Here is a 24,655-nt window from a genome sequence, read left to right on the forward strand (position 1 = left end):
TACACTTTTTATGTTGAACAGAGTCATCCAACAATGGTGGCTACCTGTTCACGTTCAGGACCTGAAGTTTTGTTCCACTTTTATGTTGACAGCCTTGTTTCCACCAACTACTGCCCACTCTGATACAGACAGTTCTTGCTCAACACTTGTTCTGCTCGGTATAAGCAACAGGACCTACCGAGGGAGAGTCTGAAAGCAGTAAAGTGTAAAATGGTATGTTATGCACTCTCAATATTGACTCAGGTGAGAAGTGTGGAGATAAAGGCCGGGCTGTTGATATTGTCCTTGAGACAATCCTGTTGCTGGGTTTGGGGCCCCAGATTCAGAGAAAGAATATCAATGTAACAACTGACTTCAGAAGGCTGTTGGGTGAAGTTTCATGTCCTCACAGTCCATCACCTTTAGTTAATGGTTTGATTTTCTCAGATGATAAGCAATGTCATCTCTCACTAAGACTGTAAAAGTGTAGATTAAGACCTAAGGAAAGATGATGTCTAAACCTCCTTATGGTTTGGTAATAGGCACTGTTCCTTTTGAGATGTTTTGTTTTTCATACACAATTTTTAACATACATTACAGAATTGTTTCCAGAAAGCAGCTTACTCCCTGGATTATGTGATATACATGCACATGGGTGGAGGTACTGCTTATACCAGATCAAAATGTGCCAGGCCATGACACCAAATGTTTACCTTCACATGATGGTAAAGGTTTACTCCAGCTCCCATTGGTAAGACATGTGATATTTTGGGGTCCAACAAGATGATACCCAGCACTGCACACAAAGGTTACATTACTTCTGTATGTGCTTCCTGTAGAAATGGCCTCTGCTTTTTCTACTGAGGGATGCAGCCCACAAGTAATTCCTGTAAGAGAAGAAAAATTTTTGGTTTTATACAAACAACAAAGCCCACTCTGTCTGGCTGCTATACACTGTCTGCAGTTCTATTCACAGACTGAATGAAAGGAAAGATGGGAAGAAAGAATCTGTGAAGTACTATAAAGGTTATGTAATGCCTTGCTTGCCCTCTCTCCTGGGATACAGGCTGCAAACACCTGAGAGAGACCCTGCCCTGGTGTATCTGACAGTGTTGTAAGCGATCAGTGATCCAGAATATTTCTTCTGACTAATCCAGAGGATGCATCTTCAGACTTCTCTGCTTCCTGTACAGTGAAAGACGGTCTCAGGATGTCCCCAAGAAAAATGACAGTAGCTAAGGAAGATCTTGTCCCCTGTCCTGTCCTTATTGCACAGACCATGCCAATTGGTCAAAGCTAAGAGAAAGGAATACAAGCAGGTGGACTATGAAATCACCATGAAAAGATGGAAAATAATTTATTGGTAGAGATTATAAAATTTGGGCATTTTGTTTATAACCTGTATGAAATAAATCATAAATCCTTCTTTCCATGCTCCTACAATTAATTGCCTTCTGCTTCACAGGACCAAGATTTGATCCTAAGGAGCAGAGTCTTGATCTCCAGACATACCAGGGACCAAGATATATTAGCCTCGACATTGTAGAGACAAATCACCTCAGTGCTTGATGTTCAAGGCCCTGCAACCCATAGTGCAAAGCAAATCAAATAGAGCAGGCCACACTTCTCATCTCGTAACCTGAGCACAGCTCTATCATTGTTCCATTTTGTTATGTCAAAAGGAGCTCCCTTCAGAGCAGAGAGGAACTTCCAGTGAGAACTTCTCAGCTGGCTTTTCTGCTGGCTCTTCCTGTTATACCCCCAATGGAGCAGGAGATCAGGTGGAAGCCAGCAAAAGTACCACGCCAGTTAGTTTCCTGGCCCTCCTGGAAAACTGCCTCTGTGTTGCTGTGCTTGCTACTTACCCCTGCATGAAGGAACAGAGGGCCTCCACTTTTTGTCAACGTGGCAAATCCTTCGGCTTGGTCCCTGTAGTTCAAAACCAGGGTCGCAGCTGTAAAAAGCCTCACTGCCAAACAAGAACTCCTCTCCCTGAACAGATCCATTTTCTATCGCCTCTGGGGGCCCACATGATACTCCTGTAACATAAGAAATATACTCCAGACACAGTGCATACAGCCTGTCCTGCTCCCAGCTCCTCCACAGTTTTTACCCTGAGGAACAGGGAAAGAACACAGAACACCTGGGAATACCTGGGCATTCCCAGGTATTTGGTCCTGAGTAGCAGAACAGCAGCAGAGTAATATTCAATGCTCTCAGATACTGCTAAAAGACAAAATCCATTGTGGCTTTACTGGCAGGAAGCCTTGAAGCCAACAGCTGAACTCTGCTTAAGTATTTACATAGACAGCTTCTGTTCTGGCACAGCAGGCAGAGGGAATCAGACATCTCACAGAACTGAAGTATGTTTGAAAATGAGTATCCATAGAGCTACAGTTCAGGATGTTGAGTACCCACAGCTCTGGGTAACTGTGTTGGTCAAAGGTTCTTAGCAACCCGAGAAACCATGACCTCAAGTGGCAGAACTGTTTAAATTTCAGATATTACTCTTCTGAGATGGACAATAATCTGTTGAAGTAGTATGGCAGTAATCTCTTGTATCAATAAACTGATACAAGAAAACACCTCTTCAAGTTGTCATTGCTACTCTTTACTTGTGCAGAGTTTTAGAGGAACTCTGATGTTTCTCTGAACACTGTATCTCATCCTATTTAAACATGCAGCTAATAGAAAATGTTTAAACTTCTTTACATCATTAATCTTTTCCATTAAATTTATCTAAAGATGCATAAAGCTAAAATAGAAGGAATGTGTTAAAGTCCCCTCTGTGCATGCAGCCCTATGTCTGAAGTAAAGTGTATGTAAATGGAAAGATTCAACAACAACCCCTTTGCTACCTGTTTGCCCAGCTTTCTTAGAGGTATAGGGGCACAGCAGTGGAAAGCTGCAGTGTTACCTGCACACACCAGCAATTCTGCATGTCTACAATATGTTATCAGTGGTACTTACTGACAATTCTTAGACATATGAAGACAGTATGAATTATAAATCAGGCAAAATGACCACAAGTGTCTTTTGCTTAAAAGCACCCTTGACCAAATTCATCAAGTGACAAACTCAGATGGAACATACTTCTGCATGCTGGCACTGTGCCACTCCAAAGCTTGTCTTCTTGGCAAGTCCGTTCTGTATCACCCTACGAAAGAAGAGACAATACTCAATGAACAGCTTCACTTAGCAATCATTTTTTCTCCCAACAGCTCTGGTATCCAGCAAAGCCAGTGTGTCTTCACTCAATGTACATCCCATATAAGATAGAGTTAAATGCTTACAGTCCAAGATGATGAGAAGAGTTTAGGCTAGAATTCTTTCCTCCAAACTGCAGGGTATTGTTTACAAACCAAATGCTTGTGGGTCAGTTAGTTAGTTTCCTTGTCCTCCTCCCTGGAGTATCATTGCTTTTGTCCACTTTGCCATTCTTGTTCCCAGAAATGTGTTATGATGGCACATTTTCTGCTTCCAGTACTCACTTAATGAAAATCTAACTTGTTTTCTTTTCACCAACAGTACAAGCCTATGGTTTGTAAACATACTGTACTGACTTTGATCACGTCCCAAACACTCTTGCTTCAAATTCACTTATAAATGACGTTATTTATTTCTTACAAACACATTTCATGGTTAATCTAATACACAGAATCACAGAATCACAGAATTTCTAGGTTGGAAGAGACCTCAAGATCATCGAGTCCAACCTCTAACCTAACACTAACAGTCCCCACTAAACCATATCCCTAAGCTCTACATCTAAACGTCTTTTGAAGACTTCCAGGGATGGTGACTCCACCACCTCCCTGGGCAGCCTGTTCCAATGCCTCACAACCCTTTCAGTAAAGAAGCTCTTCCTAACATCTGACCTAAAACTCCCCTGGCGCAACTTTAGCCCATTCCCCCTCGTCCTGTCACCAGGCACGTGGGAGAACAGGCCAACCCCCACCTCTCTACAGCCTCCTTTAAGGTATCTGTAGAGAGCGATAAGGTCGCCCCTGAGCCTCCTCTTCTCCAGGCTGAACAAGCCCAGCTCCCTCAGCCGCTCCTCGTAGGACTTGTTCTCCAGGCCCCTCACCAGCTTCGTCGCCCTTCTTTGGACCCGCTCAAGCACCTTGATGTCCTTCTTGTAGCGAGGGGCCCAAAACTGAACACAGTACTCGAGGTACGGCCTCACCAGAGCCGAGTACAGGGGGACAATCACCTCCCTAGCCCTGCTGGTCACACTATTTCTGATACAAGCCAGGATGCCGTTGGCCTTCTTGGCCACCTGAGCACACTGCTGGCTCATATTCAGCCGACTGTCCACTATCACTCCCAGGTCCTTCTCTGCCTGGCAGCTCTCCAACCACTCATCTCCCAGCCTGTAGCTCTGCCTGGGATTATTACGCCCCAGGTGCAGGACCCGGCACTTGGCCTTGTTGAACTTCATGCAGTTGACCTCAGCCCATCGGTGCAGCCTATCCAGATCCTCCTGCAGAGCCTTCCTACCCTCGAGCAGATCGACACTCGCACCTAACTTGGTGTCATCTGCAAACTTACTGAGGGTGCACTCAATGCCCTCGTCCAGATCATTGATGAAGATGTTAAAGAGGACCGGCCCCAGCACCGAGCCCTGGGGGACGCCACTAGTGACTGGCCTCCAACTGGATTTGACTCCATTTACCACAACTCTCTGGGCCCGGCTATCCAGCCAGTTTCTAACCCAACGAAGCGTGCGCCAGTCCAAGCCAAGAGCAGCCAGTTTCTTGAGGAGAATGCTGTGGGAGACGGTGTCAAAAGCCTTGCTGAAGTCAAGGTAGACCACATCCACAGCCTTTCCCTCGTCCACCCAGCGCAACACTTTGTCATAGAAGGAGATCAGGTTCGTCAAGCAGGACCTGCCTTCTATAAACCCATGCTGACTTGGCCTGATCGCCTGCTTGCCCTTCAAGTGCCGCATGATGACTCCCAAGAGGATCTGCTCCATGAGCTTCCCTGGTACTGAGGTCAAACTGACAGGCCTGTAGTTCCCCGGGTCAGCCCTCCGGCCCTTCTTGTAGATGGGCGTCACATTATTAATACTTATTATTATTATTATTATTATGGGCGTCACATTATTAATACTTAAAGATTTGTCTTGTATTTTATTCCAAGACATGAAGAACAACATCTAAATTTGTCCCTTGAAGTAATGTACCTTCATTACTACAAGGACAGCTGCTTGAAATTAGTGTTGTAAAGGCATTACAGCCAATGTACTTTGCTTTCTGGAGAGAAAAACACAGGACCTCTAACATGAGGGAAACACATGGACACTAGGTGGTGAAGCTGGCATACAAAGCACAGATCAACCTTTTGCTATGCAAAAGCACTGATTTATTACCACCAAAAATAGGTTTAACAACAATTCTGCCTCTCTGTCTAAATATTGACCCAATCCTTCATCCCCACTGATACTACATATGTGGCAAAATAATGCAAATTAGATTTATTATTACCTGTGAATTCTCTAAACTCTCTGTTTTATAATTACTGAGAGACCAAGTGAATGCAATACTGTCTGGGTGTATTCATATGCATGAAGTTTGTATATATTATCAGTGTTACCACAGTACCAAGAAAGCATGATACTGCATTTTGTTTGGTACTCATGAAATGCAGAGTTAAGAGACAGCACCTGTCATTGCTACTTCATACCTCTGGACAGGATTGTCCCATATTCTGCCATCACCTGGGGATGGTGAAGGCCATGCTGTACCTCAGCAATGAATTTTCACTTCTAAACTCATTGCAATTTTGAAAACATGAGGCTGCTATGAACTGGCTAGCATGAGGCCTGGTAACTGGACATCAGTGGTGCTCAGAGAGGAACAATAGCTCCGTGCTCATAACAAAAACAATAGACAGGAAAGGACTTTGTTCACATCTCCACCAGGGAATAAAGCTGCCATTAAACAAACTGTAATCTCTTTGTCTTATCAAAAAAGACAAATCACTTCCACATCATCTAGCAATACCATAGCACTCAGGGCAATGCCATTTAATCAGGAGCTTTGAGTTTCAAAGGCAGAATGCAGAAGACATAAGAGTTTGGAATGTTATGAGATTGGAAAATGGAAAAAATCTAACTGAGATCAAAGAGCTAGTTCAGGAGAGCATATGCGAGAAATTAACTCTTCCATGATTTATGGTCACAAGTACATATCATTATGCACAGAAGTAACATAAAAGCTGTACTTTGAGGATTGAAATAATCTTCAGCTATAAAAAAACAACACTGAAATATATTTGCTGAATACATGCCTTTGAACAGGATGCTTATATTTGCTTCAGTTATACTGTTAACTAATTCAAGTAATACCCCAGACATACCAGGAGCATTCTATAGACAACAACAACAGCAGATATTGAACTTCCGTAGCAGCTAAGGAAATACATCAATAAGGAACAGGCATAATACATTCTCACAGTCATTACATAAGAACAGTGAAGAAAGGATAACTAAAGCTCTACAGTGCTAGAGATTTAGCTTGCTTACTTGTAATTCATAGCCAGGATCACATTTATAAAGAACAACATCTTTATAACTGAATTTGGTGCCAACCACAAATCCGTGCTCTGGAGATTCCGGGGTCCCACATGACACAGGAATGCAGATGTCATCAGAAAACGCTGGCACCCAAACACCACTCTCCTGAAAAATAAGCGTGTTAAAAAGTGTGAATGCATCATTCCGTATGCTAAATTCATATCTAAATGAAAAGGTTAGGAAAATCGTAGCAGAAACATCCAATAGCTGTGGGCATACTGGTGTAGTTAATGTAATATTATCTTTAAAGAAACTCATTAATGCAAGTAGCACTTCTAAGACGTCAACAAAGTCTGGAGCTCAGCTATGAAAGGAATGCCCAGCCTTGAAAGACAGAAGGAACAAAATATAAACGGGGAAACAGAAACTTGAAAAGCAATTTCACTTATACAAGGTCATCTAATAGTTCAGGAACCCCTCAGGAGAGGAATCAAACTACAGGTGCTCAGTTCCATGTTCTGCACTTTTCTCTTGGCTGAAAGTCTCATTCTATGGCTAAGTGCTTCATCTGCTTGCCCAGGTCCTAAAGGAGGTCTAATATCTGAACAGACAATCATCAAACACACTTACTCCTACTTCAACAGATCTTTGAAAGAGCAAAGTAAGAGGAGACCCTTTGCTCACAAAAAGTACTAATCCTGCAAAAAGTACATGATTTACTCTCCTACATGTGACATAAGGAATGCTTTTCTACAGGAAAGCATTAGTTTTGGACAGAAGAAATCACTAATTTCCAGTTCTGAAAGTTCTGAAAGTATGTGTTTACTGGTAAACAAGAAGGCATATATATTACATTTTGCAGGACATGCTTTACATTTTTTTCTGTTGTGTGCAATTAAGAGCCAAAAGCTAATGAGGGCAAGAGGACAACTCTTGCATTCAACAGAGCCTGCAAAATAAAACAGTGCAGATAATACTATACCTTGCATGTAGATGTGCTTCCTCCCACCAGCGTATAGCCTTCTACACATGACAAAGTGATGTTTGAATTCACAGTGAAGTTGTCCCCAAGCACTATTATATGGGTGATATTTCCTGGGAGTGGACACTTTCTGGGGCAACAGGAAATACTTTGAGGAGACCACTGTCCATCTTCCTGGCAAGTGCATACATCTTCCTCTGTCACCATTGTGTAGCCTTCCAGGCATCTGCAACAGAGCATTAACATCTGACCACAGGGACACTGTGGGGACAAACTGATCCACAAGTTACGAAGACATTTTTCAACATTTCTTGTTCGTAAGCACACTTGGTGACTTCTCTATTATTTCAAGTGAACCCTACAGGAAGCATACCTAGACTGAGTTTATTCTGTTGCAAGAGCTGGAAGTTTCCGACTTCATCTCCAGCTGCTTCATGTTGCTGAAGCACCACCAGGGAAAGTGAGGAGGTAGCTTTAGTGCTTAGAGAATACCAAATGCCTTGGTGCAGTCCCTGCCCTTCCATTTGTGAGGAGGGCTTTGGGTTAAGTAAACTGTGAGAGTGCCAAGCGCTACTGCAGCTTCTTGATTCCCAATTGCTGAATATCCCATTTGCAACCACCAATTATAAAGATAATCTGATTTTCTTTCAAGAGTAAACCAAGCCTTAGGCTGATCACAGACTGCTTGCTTAGAAGTTTCAGGCTGATTTGCTCTGTGCCACGCAGTGCTTCACCAAGATCTACTAGCTTGCAGGGTCTGGCCAGACGTGGGGTTAGTTGTAGGTTGGCTGACCCCCTTCATCTTGTTAAAGATGCACTGTAATGTCTGATTCTGTTAAATTCATCCACATGCAATCTCACAGTTATGTCCCCTACTGTTTATTGCTTTTACTGCCAAAACAACATCTCCCCTTCTGCCAAGGAATTCCTCACCTTGGAGAATGAGATCTGCAGTGTGCACACTCCAAGAAACTAACAGAAACCCATTTTTCTTGTCTATGACACAGGAGTTAGTGTGCATCAACAGCACGTGTTGACAGTGCAATGCTGCAGTACAGAAAATGGGACTTCAGGAGACCAGCCCTTCTGTGTTACATTAGGTAGCTGAAGTAGGAAGAAGAGATAAATGGTATGCCAAAAGGGGAAAAGAAATTCCATGCCCTAGTCTTTCAGAGGAAGAGGAGGACAGCAAAGAAGAACAGGAAAACGAGGAGGTGGAGGAGTGCAGCCCAACATACCTTGCTGGAGCTTTATCAGTGATCCAGATATTTTTATGGGCACGGGAACATGGGCTTTGTCTATCTACACATATGATAAGGTGTAACTTTTCTTCCAGGTCTTCTAAAAAGGGTGCATAAATTTTCCATCTTCATTCCTTAAGAGACTCTAATGGAAACAGAATGGCACCAGTGTTCTTACCTGTACTGGACCTTGCTCCCATAGGTATGAGTGTTCCCAAGAACCTCTGCATTGGGGACAGAAGGTGGTGGGCCACAGCTTAGCAGCTCACAGCTTGGGTATGGCTTCTTCCAGACACCTGTCTCCACACAAGTCAGTTCTGGACTCCCCTGCATGACAAAACCCGTCAAGCAGGTATATATGATGGTGTTTTCATCTGCAGAGCTGCTCCCATTGATAAATGTGTTGGGGATGATGGGTGGGGAGCCGCAGGAAATCTGCCCACACCTAGGAAACCCAGAACTCCACCTGCCAGCTGCCTCACAGGTGATTTCGGAAGGCCCTAGCAGTTTAAAGCCCTCCAGGCATTGAAACTGGGCACTTTTCCCACAGCTGAAATCTTCACCAAGGACAACCCCATTCTGGATCTGTGGCGCAGGGCACTCACAGGGGAGGCAGGATGGAAGGCTTCCACTCCAGGAACCATTGGACAAACATTGCCGTAAAGGATTACCATGCAGCTCATATCCAGGGAAGCACACATACTGGGCAAATTCCCCATATGTAAAGTCTGAGCCGTTCAGAAAGCCATGGGAGATGTCTTCTGGAGGTCCACAGATGACTGGCTCGCAGTGTGGAGCTTCTGAATCCCAGGTACCATCACTCTGACAGGTAAGCGTGGACGTTCCTTGCAGGCTATATCCTTTGTTGCAGTGATACTGCACTTCTTTCCTAAAGCCAAAATCTGAGCCAGTAATTCTCCCATTGGGAAGAGGCAGAGGCATGGGGCAGGTCACAGCTTTGCAAACTGGAGCAATTCCACTCCAGCTTCCATTTGCAAGGCAGACTCTACTCCTGTCCCCAGCTAACAGGAAACCTTCATTGCAGCTATACTCTGTATGCCTCTGGAACGTGTACTCCTCTCCAGACACTTGACCATTCTCCAGAACTGGTGGTGGGCTGCAAGAAACAGGGATGCAAATTGGTTCACTGCCATCCCATTTCTGGTTCTCTTGGCACCTCCTCTCTGTGGGGCCATTTAACTGGTAGCCAGGATCACACTCATAGTAGATAATGCTCCCATATGTGTAGTTTTCCCCTCTTACACTCCCATTCATCAGCTGGGCAGGTGAGCTGCATGTTACTGCTTTGCAGTATGGAGTAGTGTTACTCCACTGCCGATTTGGCAAACACAGCCGTGTGTCCGAGCCAACAAGTGTAAACCCTGGCTTACAGGTGTACTGCACCACACTACCGAGAGTGTTCTCAGTAAAATGTAAAATTCCATTCTCTGGAGGCGGCAGCAATGTGCATTCTATGGAAACACAGGAGGGGGCAGTGCCATTCCAGACCCCATCTTCTTGGCAAGCTAGAACGGGGTTTCCCAAGAGCTCATAGCCAGAGTAACATGTGTATAAAATGATAGTTCCAAATAAGAAAGTGGTCAGCTGCATTGCATTGTTCTCCTTCGAAGAACTTTTGAAGTCCTTCAAATTGCCAACCAGCAGCATGTGTGAAAGGGAGGGACTCTCTGTAATGCTCTCCTGTTCTGAACGTCTTTCCCCGTGTCTCACCTGCACATACTCCCCGAAGTCAATGTGAGGAGGTAGGCCACAGTCTGTTGGGAGGCAAGATGGAGTGGAGCTAGACCAGCCTGATTCTTCACAGGTCTGCATGGCAAGGCCAGACAGCTGGAAGCCAGGAACACAGCTGTAAATGACCATGGCCCCATAGCTGTAATCTGCACCCTCCACAAAGCCATTCTCAATAGGCTGAGGGGGCTGGCAACTTATGGCTTTGCAGGAGGGAACATCTGCACTCCACTCTCCTGTCTCTAGGCAGCTCAGTGTTTCCTCCCCTTGGAGCTGGAAACCTCTGTCACAGGAATACCTAACAGTCTGCCCATAATGGAAGTTTGTGAATGAGTATTTGCCATTGAGGATCTTCTTAGGCCTTGGGCATTCAATGGGTTTGCAAGCTGGCCTTCCTCCAAGCCACTGTCCATCTTCTCCACAGAGGATAGTTGTGTTCCCCATCAGTTCAAAGCCTGGTTTACAAGTATAGAGAGCTGTGCTGAGGAAGGTGAGGCCCTGCACATCAACAATGCCATTTTGAATTTCTTCTGGCTGGGGGCACTCCACAGGAATACATTCTGGCAAAGGCAAGCTCCATGAGCCATCAGCCTGGCATCTGATAGTAGATTCACCCTTCAGTAAAAACCCATCCACACAGATGTACTTCACAGTGCTACCAAAAAGAAGTGATAAAGTCAACGGGTCACTGAAGGGGATGTATGGAGGTGCAGGACACTGTACGACCTTGCAGAAGGGAAAGGAATCATTCCACTGTTGAGAGGGCAAGCATTTCAGTACAGAGGAGCCATGCAAAACGTAACCCTCTTTGCAGGAGAACTGCACAACACCAACTTGGTTAGTCACTTCCCTCAAGACTAGCTGGTTTTCTGCTAAAGGTGGTTCTGGACATTTTGTTGGTACACACTTTGGGCTTTGCTTTTTGTTCCATTTCCCAGACTTCTGACATGTCCAAGACACATCTCCAGTCAGCTCATAGCCTTCATCACAGAAAAACTCGACTTTGGAGCCCAAATCAAAGGTTTCTCCTTTGGAGTAGCCATGTTGGATGGGTGGTGGCTTTCCGCAGCTGAGGGGAACGCAGCGAGGAGGTGATTCACTGTACCACTGCCGATTGGCTTGGCAGATAAATAGCGAGCTCCCAACCAGGTGGTAGCCAGACTTGCACTGATAATTTGCCTGATTCTCAAAGAAGCGTCCAGTTGTTTCCTGTAAAACAGATGAGACACAGACATATCTGAAATGAAGATGCATGACTGGCACACTGGGAGAATTATAGTATTACTTCTATTTTCTTGGTCTAGATTCTAGCTGAATCCAGGCAGTGGTCAAGGCTGTCTGCAAAGAAAAAACGTAAGTAACAGACACAGCATGTCTTGCCTCAAATACTGCATTCTGCTGTCAGGAAATCTGACCACAACATTGAAAGAAAAGAGAACACTCAAGGCCTAGAAGGCAAATCTAGAAAGTATTTCCTCCTGCTTTCTCCCTTCCTGACCTATGAGGTCAAATGTTATGTAGACAGGAAGGAACTTATTAGGAGAAGCTGCTAGGAAACTATTAGCCTATTGCTGCTCTGTTTCTTTAGCTTACAGGTGTATTCAAGGCTGGAGCCTTCAGGTGTACTACTACAAGGAGACTTTTCTAAGTGCTGCATGTGCAGCTGGGGGGTTCTGAGCAGGCAACTGAGAAGCTCATTGAAGTTGCAGGCTGAGCTCTGATTGTGATATTAAAAAATGTCTCTAACAGAAGGAGTATCTCGAGGAGTAGCCCTGTTTAGGTGAGACTATACAGAGGATATACATTATTTAGAAGACATATCTGTGTGGAAGTCTGGACAGAAATTGTTCCTATAGCTGATGAAAGCTCATGTAGGAATTGGGATGGTCATAAAAAACATTTTTTAAAAAATGTAGATTACCTGGTGGCTAGATTTAAGGGAGGAGGGGAAAAGTTCAGAAGAAAAATGCTTAAGAAATTCTAAACTGAATCTTTACAATAATGTTTTTGATCTTCCTTGCCACAGTGTTATTCTTGTGCATCAAAACACAACACAGATTGAGTAGTTTTTACAGCTTCGGGCTGCCACAAGGAGATCTTTAACTTTAGGCATTGTTACAATGTAATTTGACAGAAAAAGGACAAGTTCTGACCTCAGTAAAGAAATGTTCTTGCATCCAAAACAGAGAAATTATCCCAAAGTGATGTATCTATTTCAAATTAGATTCCTTTTCATGGCAGTAAAAAGAGCAAGGCTTGTGAACTGGCAATAGTACTTCATACAACTCCAGATGGCTCTTGGAAAGCCACCCATGGACTGAACAACTGAAGAGCGAGATATCAAGGAAATCAATTGATTATAATACTACACCTTGAGTTTCCTAACTGAAAACCCAATTTAAGATAGGAAACACCATGGAAATATCTGTGTTTTTTAGATGTGAGTCTTCTACAACTCTACCCATTTTTCCATTGCGTATTTGTTCCATCCAGTCACATCTTTCCACAATTTTAATAGCAAAGCAAAAAAGAAGAGAGGAGAAAAAAAAAAGAACAACATCAATTATGAAGACATTCAGTTTGTTATGCTACCAAGCAGATGAGAAAACTCATTTTATACCTTAATAAAGCCATTCTCAAGCTGGGGTGGTTCTCCACAGGACACTGGGTGGCAGGTGGGCAAATTGCCACTCCAGTTGCCGGTGGCCTCACAGGTCCGCTTCTTCTCCCCCTTGATATAGAAGCCCTTGTTGCAGCTGTAAGCCACCACCGCTCCGAAGCTGTAGTTGGCCCCACTGGCATAGCCATTGGCAATGTGGGGAGGTTCTCCACAGCGAACTGGGATGCACTGGATGCTCAAAGGAGAAGGATTCCAGAGACCCCCTCGAAGGCACTCAATCTTGGCCGAAGTGTTCAGGACGAAGCCTTCCATGCACTTGAAGCTCACTACGGAGCCGGCTGTGAACCTGGCTTTACTGACGGACTCCAGGATGCTGTAGGAGACAGTGGATGGCTTTTCACAGAAATCAGCTATGCAGTGGGGCATCTTCTTGCCCTCTGGAGGCACCCACTTCCCTTCTGCATTGCAAAGCAGCTGAGAGTTATCGGCCAAGCTGTAGCCATCTGAGCAGAAGTAATAAGCTGTATCGCCAAAGAGGCGGTGGGCTCTCTGCGGCGATGCATTTTCCACATGGGGTGGTTCGTCACAGGATACTGCCAGACACTGCTGGTGGTTCACGCTCCACTCACCACTGGCTAAGCACTCTATGGTTGCAGGGCCATCTAATGTGTAACTGTAGATAAGGAAACCACACAGGGAGTCAAAAAAGCAAGTATTGTCAAATGTACAGTTTCCTGAAGGCCCCACAGAACAAGTTTGCTAGCACCCTAGAAGACAAACAAATAGGATGCTTTACAACAGCTATTTCAAACATAAAATCTCAAAGCCAATGTGTCCACAGGTGAGGTATCACAATAAGGGAGAACCCAGAAGACCTTGAGCATAATGCCCTTTTCTGGTCTGTCCATCCGATTACCATTTCTGAACTTCCATTTTGTTTGAAACTTCGCTATTACAACAAACCTAGTATTGTGCTGTGATAGTTTGTTCACCCCTCAAAGAAACTATCCCACTCAGAAATTATTCCCCTCTAGCAGAACTGAAGGGAGGAGGAAGAGATGAAAAGCCCATAAAAGTCTTTTGGATTCCTGTTATGAGCTGTATCAACCTATTTTCACACTTGCAAGCAATACGAAGCTCCTTGACGAGTTACCTAGAAATGCTGTTGCCAATAATGCATGTAGCAATTTTGTAATAACTTCCTAAAAAAACAATGTAGAAACTAATATAAAAGCAAGTATTTTTAGTCCCGATTAAAATAATTATAATATTTTACAATGAAGTACTACTGTGTGATTACTCAAAATGGATTTAAGTTTCTTTACACTGTCTCTGGGATGCAGTGACAGGCATTATTCCCTGCTGCTCATCAACTAATTTAAATTCCTGCTGCTTAAACATGCTATTTGTTATCATTGACCATCTTTTTGCTCAGTTTTAAGTTTTCAGTAGTGTCTCGTATGAAAAGCAAAGAAACAATATCTATTCCAAAGGTCCCAGTAACTTCAGCTGCAGGCTGTGAACCAGTTGTTTAGACTTTGATGGCAACTTCTGTAAAAGTATTTTGTCTTATTTACAGGATATGTTTTCAGAGCTCTGTGACTGGATTCCAGAAAACTAGCCTATTATGTGCCATTGCTTAATATTATCCACTCTATCAATTGTCACACAGACAGCAGTGACCCTCTTTAAATGCTGATATTCTAACCTATTTAAAATACTTGCACAGCTTTTTGAATCTTAATACGGTCAAGAAAAAAGAGTAAGAATGATTTATTTCAATGATGTTTCAAATAATATTGCAAAACTAGTTTAAAAGAAAAAACGCTGTTGCACTAATCTACCCTTTTTCATCAAGAAGCACAAAATCCTCCAGTCACTTGAGGCCTGACCTTGCAAACGCTCTTCATATGTACTCTGCCTTTTGGACAGAACAGTTTCAAGAAATTCAATGCGACGGCTTACAGGCTGTAAAGATACACATGTGCAAAGGTTCTTCCAGGATCAGAGGCCAGCATTACAATCATGCTAGATCATCAGAGTGGGGCCATGTCTTTGATAAAATTGGGTCTGAAAAGGTCACTACACTGCATAGATGGAAATCAAGAAAAATTATGCACCTAAAAAAAGGAGCAGAGTTTTAAGTAAGCAAAGTTTAGAAGACCAGAACACTTGTGTTAGTTCTGAAAAGGAAACAAATAGAACTCTCACAGTGTGACGAGACATAGGGAATTCTTTGTGATCACAGCCTTGAGTTTACCAGAGAAGGACTAGTCCAAGAGACTGATCTATCATGCCCTTTGAATCCTCTCCATTCTTCTTTTCTGGGGTGTATGCAGCTGATGTGGAGCTGACCACTTTAGGAAATGCCTTGGTGTCCCATACTCACCTGCCAGCTCACAAAAGATCTCCTTCACATTTAATTTTCAGAAAGTCAAGACAGGAGAAGTGAAAATGAATTCACATGCAGTTACGAAGTCATGAAACAACAGAGCACACAGCTTTGCCAGTAAGCCTGGGTGGCCTGTACAAGTTTTACTTGCCCTGTGTATTAGTCCAGTAGTAAGAATATACATACCCTTCCTTACATGTGTAAGAGACCGTGCTTCCAAACGTAAAGTTACTTCCATTTATGATCGCATCTTTGATGGCAGGAGGGGACCCACAAGAGACAATGCTGCAAGCTGGTGGTGTGCTGTTCCAGTTCCCTGAAGATGCACAGACAAGTACAGAGGGTCCCTGAAGGCTGAGACACAAAGACCATTATTAAGACTGCTGCTTGAGGCTGGGTGAGAAACAGAGAGAGCAAGAGCAGCTTTGCTTCTCATTGGTTTCCTGGCCTCAGTGAAGCCAAAGGGCATCTGACTTCAGCACAGGCCAGAATCTCCAATTCATGAAAACACTCTGCTGATGCTCTCAGAAAAGCTGTTTTTCAGGTATTTTGAGGAGAAAGCTGGTGGAATTCACGTGGGGCTTCAATGCACTGTGCAGACACACATATTTACTTCTGCTGTAGCTTTGTCCATTTTTGAGCTACAAAAGGTCATGGGGTGCTTAGATGTTTACTTAAGCATAAAGATTCACTTGTATACCACCAACACCATGCCTATCTTGAGAGTTGCAACCAGGTTAAGTCTGAGACCTGATTCACTCATAGAGACTTAAACACTTAATTGCAGCCTAATAAAAACGTGTTTCTTATATATTTGCTTACAAACGTTAAACAGAATAAAAGCCAAAAGCAAGTAACTGCTGCAGAGCTTTCAAGGAGTAAACGGGTAAATTCCAAAAGATTCTTTCACCAAAGGCATTGTAAAACAATGCTAAACATAATACTGCATATGCTCCAAAGCTAATTAGGTGAATGATAATCTTTAAAGACAAATGAGAGCTTCAAAAATAATGAGAACTGATTTACAAATATTCAAAATATGTGTTAAGAGTTTAATGGTAAAAATGAAAATGTTGTTTATATATATATATGTGCATGGAAGATACTGAATGGCCTTCTTGAATTGCTCCAATTTAGTATGAAAACCAGGAATTACTTCCAAGATATAAAGAAGTATTTTTTATTTTTCTTTTAGTACTCTATCTTTCTGAGCAATCATCCCAGCCTTGTCTTTTTCAGATGTAAGTTAGATCTTTCAGAAAATGTTTTAAATGCAAAAGCATGCTGCCTGCATTTGATTCAGGAATGTTTCTGCATTTACCTGTATCCATTGTCACAGGTGTATGACACAGAGGAAAGGTAGGTTGTGCCAGTAAGTGTGTATTTTCCATTGCTGATATTCTGAGGGCTAGGACATGTCACCATTTCACAGGAGGGGGGAGGAAGATTCCAAACGCCACTAGCAAGGCAAAGTATTTCCTTTTCACCCACTAAGCTGTACCCATCATTGCATCTGTGTGAGAAGAAAATAAGTGTTATCAAATGCAGAGCCTTCATGCACAACCTCAATGGCCACCCCTTTCACACCCCTTCATCCACACCCTCATACGCTAGTTTTCTCTGTAGCTCAGAGAATTAGCACAGCAGTAAACATTCAGCTTTGCTAATGAACTGCCACAACTATAACAAATGTGTTTCCATTACTTTAATCCCATCTTCCTCCTCCTCATTTATTTCAACCACTCTCTGAATTTAGATAAACTCTCATTTGTTGCCAGATGCTCAGTCATTAATAAAGCACTTGAAATATACTGAATTCGTACCTGTATATCACCTTATTGCGGTATGTAAAATTTGAGCCCAAAATGACACCGTTCTCTGGAATAACTGGACCTCCACAGGATATAGCTTTAAAAAGACAGGATCACAAGAGAGGTTAAGAGAGGTTGATACAACACAAATCAAAAATAACAACGTCAGGATTTTCTTTGTTTTTACTAAATAGGCTTGAAGAGTTCTAAAGCTCTTGAAAATAGTGGGTTCTTGGCTATGCTATAACTGATATGTAGGGCTCTTTCACCCTGTGGAGAAATTTAACTAACTGGAAATTGGCAGTTAGGAATGTTCCAAACCCCACACGCTTTACCATCAAGAGGACTCCATCTCCAACTCTTCCTATGGAAAAAATCCTTTTGGTTTGTTCTTTTCCACCCCTTCCTTTTACCCTGTTGTTTCATCTCATTAGTTCTGTTTCTCTAAAATTATTTCCACAATTATGCCATGTATATGTATGTGCAGTAGCCTGTCCTCCCTGGATGCTTTTTATCCACTGAAATACTGTTAATAATCTTTAAAACATTAAGTTTCCACAAATTCCTTGAAAACAGGAGGCTGCTTGGAGAAGAAAGACAGTTTTAAAGCTTACATTACAAGAAAGACATGAGTCTACACGTTTGTCACTTCCAAGAATCTGTGTAAGAGTGCCACTGTGAACATGACAACTGTCAGAAAAGCTTCAGCTAGTGCTTATATCTTTAAAGACAATAGAGACTTCAGCCTTGTGACCCAAGACTTTTGGGACAAGGTTGCATTAGCTGTCACAGTCTCTGAAGTCTCTCAGTTCTCTAGACTTTTCCCCTTCCAACTCCATCACAATGCATGTTACAATCAGCATTCTCCCCAGTAACTACACCTTCACAATGTGGTATTGGGTGGCTCCACTGTCCAGACTCCATGCATGTAAGTTTAGTCACTCCTGTCAGCTGAAACCCTTCTTCACAGGAAAACTTCACTTCACTGCCAACACTGTAAATGTCCCCATACAAATGTCCATTTGCTGGATTTCCTGGATTACGGCACTTCACTGGTTCTGAGAAAGAATAGAAAAAACTATTAATAACATTACTAAGTACCAGGTTTTATGAACAAGTTGCAGGAGATATCCTTGGGAATCTTCTGAAAGTAGGAAAGACAAACATGGAAAATACCCACAAGTAATTTACAGACTTGCCATCTTTTCCCTGTTCTGTGCGTAAGTGACCGAAACTGAAGACTCTTGGAAGTAAGCTAATCTTGATACAGCTCTCTGTAACTGAGTTTGCATTCACAGTACGAGCACTGTGGCTGCTTGCATTCATTGTCAGAAACAAATACATCTTTCAACTATTTTTCCCCCTGTGAGAGAAAGCCCAGTCCAGCCCTCAACTTGAAATCAGCTCAGACACCTTTTATGCCAACCTATGCCAATGTCTGGCAGCCTTTACACAAAGCCGCCTTGCTTAACGTTTCCAGAGGCAGCTCAATCCTGATTCAAATGCCTGCATTTAAATATTTCTTAATCACATTTCATTGCAGCCTGATTCAGGCCAAATTGATTTAGATATCAGAACGTGCTTGCTCTTGTACATCCCTCCTATCAATTACTGGCAACAGTAATTTGAATAATTATAAATTACTCAATTATTGAAATAATTGAAGTCAGTCTTTTTCACAGCAGAAGACAAGATACTAGCCCATACATACTCTTGGAAGGCTAGCCTAATGTTTTTCTTTCTCATACCTGCACATTTTTTACCATCTCCTTTGTAAGGAGGTATGCAAGTGCAAACATAGGATCCATTTGTGTTAAGACAAGATGCGTGCTCATCACAGTCTGATCCAACAGCACATTCATCAACATCTAGAAAAAAGAAACATAATAAAGATGTCTCTAGGGTGGTAATTGTAATATGCATCTGCTTCAAACATCTGTCTCACTAATCAACAAGAGGAATCAGTTTAATTAGTATAATGAAAAATCACTCAACTCAATCACAGTTTTGATGTACTAGTAATAAGATTTAATCTTTAAATTAGTGTTTACATCTCCAGATAATTTATTATAAAATATTGTAAAAGTGAGAAAACGGGAGACAAATCCCCCTTAACCTTCAGTCAATACTTCCACAAAAAGTACCTTATTTCCAGGTAGGAAACTCCTGCAGACATTGTAACTCATGTGCTATTGTCTACCAGTTTTGACAGACATTATTAGACAGTTTTTGACAAACACTAATTTAATGTCTTTGTATTAAATACTTACTTGGGAAATCCTCTACACCTCAACTTCCCAACTGCTTAGCCAATATGGGAAACATTTTGAACATAAAATACAAGCAAAGCCCCATCTTTGCTACAGAGAATTACACTAGATTAGGAAAGAGAAGAACCTGTAGTTGCCAGAAAAAGTTCAGATTACTTCAAAGTGTATCAGTTATTATATTTATCTATTTATATAACAATGCCTAGAAATGTCAACCAATAATTTATGCTCCAAATCACTTGGTACTGTACAGCTAAAAATATCCCTGCCTCCAGATTACTTCATATCAGCTTTCAAATCCTGACTGAGCAGAAGTGTTCTTGGTATGTAAACAATGAGTAATAAATTGCAGGGATCAATTTCAAAGTATCTCATTGAAAAATGCTGGCATCAGGGATTATTCCCCATATAAATCAGACCATTAAGAGAGTGATCAATTCGTCATTTCTAAGCCCTGCTACAGGACAGCTGTTGAACTGGGTACAGTATACAAACACATAGCTGGAGTTCTTTGCCTACTTCCAGGCAAAAAAAAAAAGCAACTCAGTTAAAAAAACAACAAGATCTTCTGAATTGGTGCGCTCATTCCTCACTGCTGAATGAGTCTGGCCAGCATGAAAGAACCTGACAATGCTCTGAAAAGAAAGGCAGTTTCTCTCTGACATGCAGGATAAAAATGGCTCCTTTAAATCAAAACAGTAGCCAATTATGCAACTATCAAGAGAATGCAAAGTGCTACCGAAGCAGAAATGGAATGACTGCTCCTCAGTAATGTCTTGTAAAGGGAAGGCAAGGCAGAGTGTAAGGACACTATGAATCAGATCTGTAACAGCAAAACGAATGCCTAGAGTTGTATCATGCTTCGTTAGCACCTGTCTGGAGTGTGAATAAAGAAGGTAAAGTATGGGCCAGGGTTTTCATTTCATTTATTTCTTTTCTTTTTTTTTCTTTTTTTTTTTTTTTTTTCTTTTTTCAATTTTCCATATCTGTTCTGCTTTATCAGAGAGAAGACAAGCTAGAAGGTGGGGCACAGGGCACTTCCTTCCCAAATGACTCTCTATACTGCACAGATGCTGAACTACATGGACAGCCTTGCAGCATTTGTTTTGTGCCTGCTCATGTTTAGACCTCTGTATAAAGTGCAAAGGTGAATAGCAAAGAGAGGAACGACAGTCTGGATGGTCTGTTTGGAGGTTCTGGAGGAGTCTTGATGGACAAGATTCTATAAAACAAGATGGATCCTCCAAAGTGAATTTTGGCAGAACTAAGAGGCTGTTCATTTTGCTTTTGCTCATCTTGACTGAAAAAAATAAATGTTCTGTATCTACATGTTTAGGAAAAACAACCAGTCAAATCAAACATAAATGCCTTGCCAGGTTATTACCCCACAATTCACATGTTAAGCATGACCAAGACAGAAGTAATCTGAGTACAGCTAGCTAGGGGATTCCAGCAGGGATCTGCTGGAGACATGGCCCTACCACCAGCCCTCTGTATGCAGTACTGTGCTAGTCTCTCACCTTTCAGTTCCTGTAGCTGCATCTGGTACATCAGATCCAGCTGACCAGGAAGTATGTTATGGTGTGGCAATTATGTGAACTTTGTCCGTACCTGCACTCCCAGCCTTCTCAATGCTGCAGCTGCTTGCTGACAGGCATGCTTAAGTGCAGGGAAATGCACAGGTTAGTAGCAGAGAATGCAACGACTCCAGGGCTAAATGAACCTGGAAGGAGAGAGGCTGGGAGTGCAGTGCAGGCTTATTAGGTAGGAAGTACAGGATTTGGGTCCTACAAGGGGACTGAGAGAGAAAGGTGCCAGACTGGAGTCCTGTTTTGACACAGTGCTGAGCATGGGATTTCAGAAATGTGAGTATTTTGGAGTGTAATTTCTGAGATTCTGGCTAGCTTTCACAATTTCAGAATGAAATCCCACCCAAACCCAAGGGCATGGAAGTGCAAGATTGCCAGCTCTTACAGCCAAATGGATGGCATGTCTCACCAAGGCAAGATGGTGAAATGCTGCTCCAGCTCCCATTGTCCTTGCAGAACATCTCGAAGTCACCCAACAAATAGTAGCCATTGTTGCACTGATAGGTAATGGTACTGCCAGCAAAGAAGTCCTCAGCTGCATAACCCCCATTTTCTAAAGGTGGAGGCACTCCACAGCTGATTCCTGCAATGTGAGTGAAAAAAGGGCACAGGTCAACTTCACAATAATTCCACATCAGAGCCAGCACCAGAGAGATTTACTATGCAACAACTGTGGAATCCCATCCACAAGCAGGCCCCAAATTTTTCTGAGGTAGCTAATTGATTTGAGGTCCACTGGAGGGCCTTCATTTTTTCTCTGACAGAGACTGAGCAGGACACTCCAGCTCCTGCTACTCTGCTAGTTCTGGAAAAGCCATCTGTGACTAATGTCTGAGCAGATGCCTTTCAGTCCCAATACATTTCCCCTGATAATAAATGATCCTTAGTGAGTTTTAAGGAGAAAGGAAAATTAAGTTTGCATGGAGGTTCCTAGCGTTTCCCTTCACTGAAAAACAATGTCAGTGTTACTGTGTTTGAGCACTGCAAAACTAGCTATGATAGAGAGATGGGAGCTGACCTCACAACCCGTGGCATCACTCTGACTTTGATAAACCTTGCTGTTCCCAGCTGCGCCAGCAGAAGGTGTCACTGTACCTGGCTGCCAGAGGCTGCTACTTATTCTAGCAGAGCTGCTTGTATCTTCATTTCAATCAAGATGGCATGTACTTATTCCAGTGGTTACACAGCCCATCATTGTAACCACAAGGACAGCAGCAATTACTTGCTCCCCAGGCATTTGTAAGGATCACAAAGTAAGACAGTGTAAGTGTTTAGAACCCATGGTATTGGAAGCCAAGTACGTGATGCAGAGGGATAGAATGGAACAAAGACAGGCTGTCAGGGGATGTGGACCTGTGGATTTTTGGGTCTGTGGTAGCAGAAGGAGGAATAGGATCCTGGTGGGTGAAGGCAATGATTAAAATGAACTGGCTACAACCAGTAGAAGTTTTTCTGACTAGGCCTGTACCACACTGTCCACTATAGATTTTGTGGTTCTTTATGCAGGAAATAGCTATCTTCATCCCACTTTCATTAATCAGGCACTCGGGGAACAGGCTGAGAAAGGTGAGCCGGGTCCTCATTCACTCAACATACTTGTGGCAGAGTCGGTCTGTTCTAAGCTCTGTGCTCAATGGGGAAAACTGCCTGGCACAATACAGAGACTGGATTACAACACTAACACGTTTCTGGTGACTTGTAATCGGTAACACACCAAGAAAAAGCAAAGCTGTCTCTGCCAGAGAAATTATGCTCTAGTGAAAAGGGCTTGCTTTTGGGTATATCACCCTATGTGTGCTATTTTGACAGAAGAGGAGACAGATCCTGTATTTGTGCTATGAACAGTTGAATGAAGGGGAAGACTAGAAAACCACATCAAAACTAGACCAATCTATTTTAAGGTGTTTTTGACAAATTTGATGATTTTTCATCATCAGTAGTTTTGGGATCATGCAATACCTACTTCTGCAGTTAACTTACAGTTCCGCTGAAATGAGAAATACAGTCAGCTCCACTGACTGCAACTACAGTCACATGTACAGTCATAGAAGAGGAGAATACAGAATGGAGACAACAGGACTAGGAAAGCAGGAAACAAAGAAGCTTGGCAACCTAAATGTATGCAGCAAAAATCTTAGCAGAATTTCTTAGCAGAAATCTTGCAAGTGCTGGAGTACCTCTAAGTGCTGACAGACATACCTGTTGCCTTTTAAGAAACTACTCTATAACACACTAATGCAAAAGCTTTTATTTCAAAGCAGACATTCTCAGTGACACTTTAAGTTCAGATACTCTAGCATTTCCTGTGTATCTTCCACATTCCTGGTGCCACAGGGTAGGCAAGCTCAGATAAACAGTTTGCTGATCCAAATGGACTCATTTCTGCCACCGGCATTAGAAACTGACAGAAAAGTTGGCAGAATCAGATGGCAGTATAGTTCCTGCTCAGTAAAAATTGAATTTAGCTTTAAGCATGTATGATGATATCATATCATACATGTTGTATCATACATATGATATCAAACAAATTTCAGCTGTAACGTGGATCGTTTCAACCATACCACAGCTGAAGGGATAAACAAACCATGAACAGTGATAAGGTCCAAACAGAAATTCATGTTTCCTAACCCTGCCAGCCCACAGAAACAACTCACTTTCACAGCGTGGAAAAGGCCTTGTCCACTGTCCCATGTTAAGGCAATGTTGAACAGAGTTTCCCACTATCTGGAAGCCTGGGTCACAGGAAAGGCTCACTTTTGACCCTGGCTTTAAATCAGATGAAGAGGCACGCAGATGTGGTATGGATCCTTGCAAAGATGGACAGTCTGTGGACAAAACACAGTAAGAGATGCAGCTATGTGCTGAAAGGAATACATTTGTTAATTGATCGTTGATCTTGTATAAGTTTATCCAGGAGAAAGTCTGGGGAAGTGTTATGATAAGCTACATCCTACTAGGACGTAACCTTTCAAAAAGTTTTGGAATCATCAAAATACAACATCAGGAAAGGAATCAGTAGGAATAAAGGTGAGGAGGCAGCAGGTACTTTCATACTGTCCTGTTATTTTTATAAGAAAAGACAAGAAAAACTTCCTTCTGACCGAACACCATTTTCACCCTATCTCAATTCAGGAAGTAATAAATCTCTGTCAGAGATTCCAATGAACTTTTGTTACAAAATCCTGGAATTTGAGGAATGAAGGACTGAATGTTCCAACTGTTAAGTTATCAAAATAATTTATTCAAGGTTAGTAGGGCAAAGGCTGCAAGCTAGCATATTTAACTTCAAGAAATAGTCTTACAAGATTGATCAGATCAAAGGGGTTCTAGTAAATAAAGTTCTAACCAGCACAAAATATACTCTTGTAATCTATCTTCACTCTTCCAACAACTCCTGGAAGGAAATCTGGCCAGGCTAATATATTTCCTTTTTGGAGATCTTCTGGACAGGATGTAGCCAGAGATTTTACCTATGGATTTAAAACAGATGGTTAGGCGCTGA

The 24,655-nt window shown here is 42.5% G+C and overlaps 1 protein-coding gene across 3 annotated transcripts in view; it reads right to left on the reverse strand.

Moving 5' to 3' along the window:
- SVEP1 (sushi, von Willebrand factor type A, EGF and pentraxin domain containing 1) overlaps nucleotides 1–24,655 on the reverse strand; it is a 124,960-nt gene that overhangs the window by 17,244 nt on the left and 83,061 nt on the right. For 2 of the 3 annotated variants that reach the window (XM_035310327.1, XM_035310326.1), the window contains exons 29-42: nucleotides 24,500–24,623; nucleotides 23,808–23,978; nucleotides 21,563–21,736; nucleotides 19,043–19,162; nucleotides 18,176–18,352; nucleotides 17,307–17,391; nucleotides 16,805–16,996; nucleotides 15,670–15,837; nucleotides 13,092–13,764; nucleotides 8,901–11,680; nucleotides 7,482–7,707; nucleotides 6,509–6,664; nucleotides 3,073–3,136; nucleotides 693–866 (exon numbers count right to left, since the gene is read on the reverse strand). In XM_035310327.1, coding sequence (XP_035166218.1) covers nucleotides 693–866; nucleotides 3,073–3,136; nucleotides 6,509–6,664; nucleotides 7,482–7,707; nucleotides 8,901–11,680; nucleotides 13,092–13,764; nucleotides 15,670–15,837; nucleotides 16,805–16,996; nucleotides 17,307–17,391; nucleotides 18,176–18,352; nucleotides 19,043–19,162; nucleotides 21,563–21,736; nucleotides 23,808–23,978; nucleotides 24,500–24,623 — 5,284 coding nt within the window. Of the gene's footprint in view, nucleotides 1–692; nucleotides 867–1,844; nucleotides 2,019–3,072; nucleotides 3,137–6,508; nucleotides 6,665–7,481; nucleotides 7,708–8,900; nucleotides 11,681–13,091; nucleotides 13,765–15,669; nucleotides 15,838–16,804; nucleotides 16,997–17,306; nucleotides 17,392–18,175; nucleotides 18,353–19,042; nucleotides 19,163–21,562; nucleotides 21,737–23,807; nucleotides 23,979–24,499; nucleotides 24,624–24,655 lie in introns of all 3 variants that reach the window. The other variant, XM_035310329.1, reaches the window with a different exon arrangement.

This window comes from Oxyura jamaicensis, chromosome Z (genome assembly GCF_011077185.1).
Source record: "Oxyura jamaicensis isolate SHBP4307 breed ruddy duck chromosome Z, BPBGC_Ojam_1.0, whole genome shotgun sequence".
NCBI lineage: Eukaryota > Metazoa > Chordata > Aves > Anseriformes > Anatidae > Oxyura > Oxyura jamaicensis.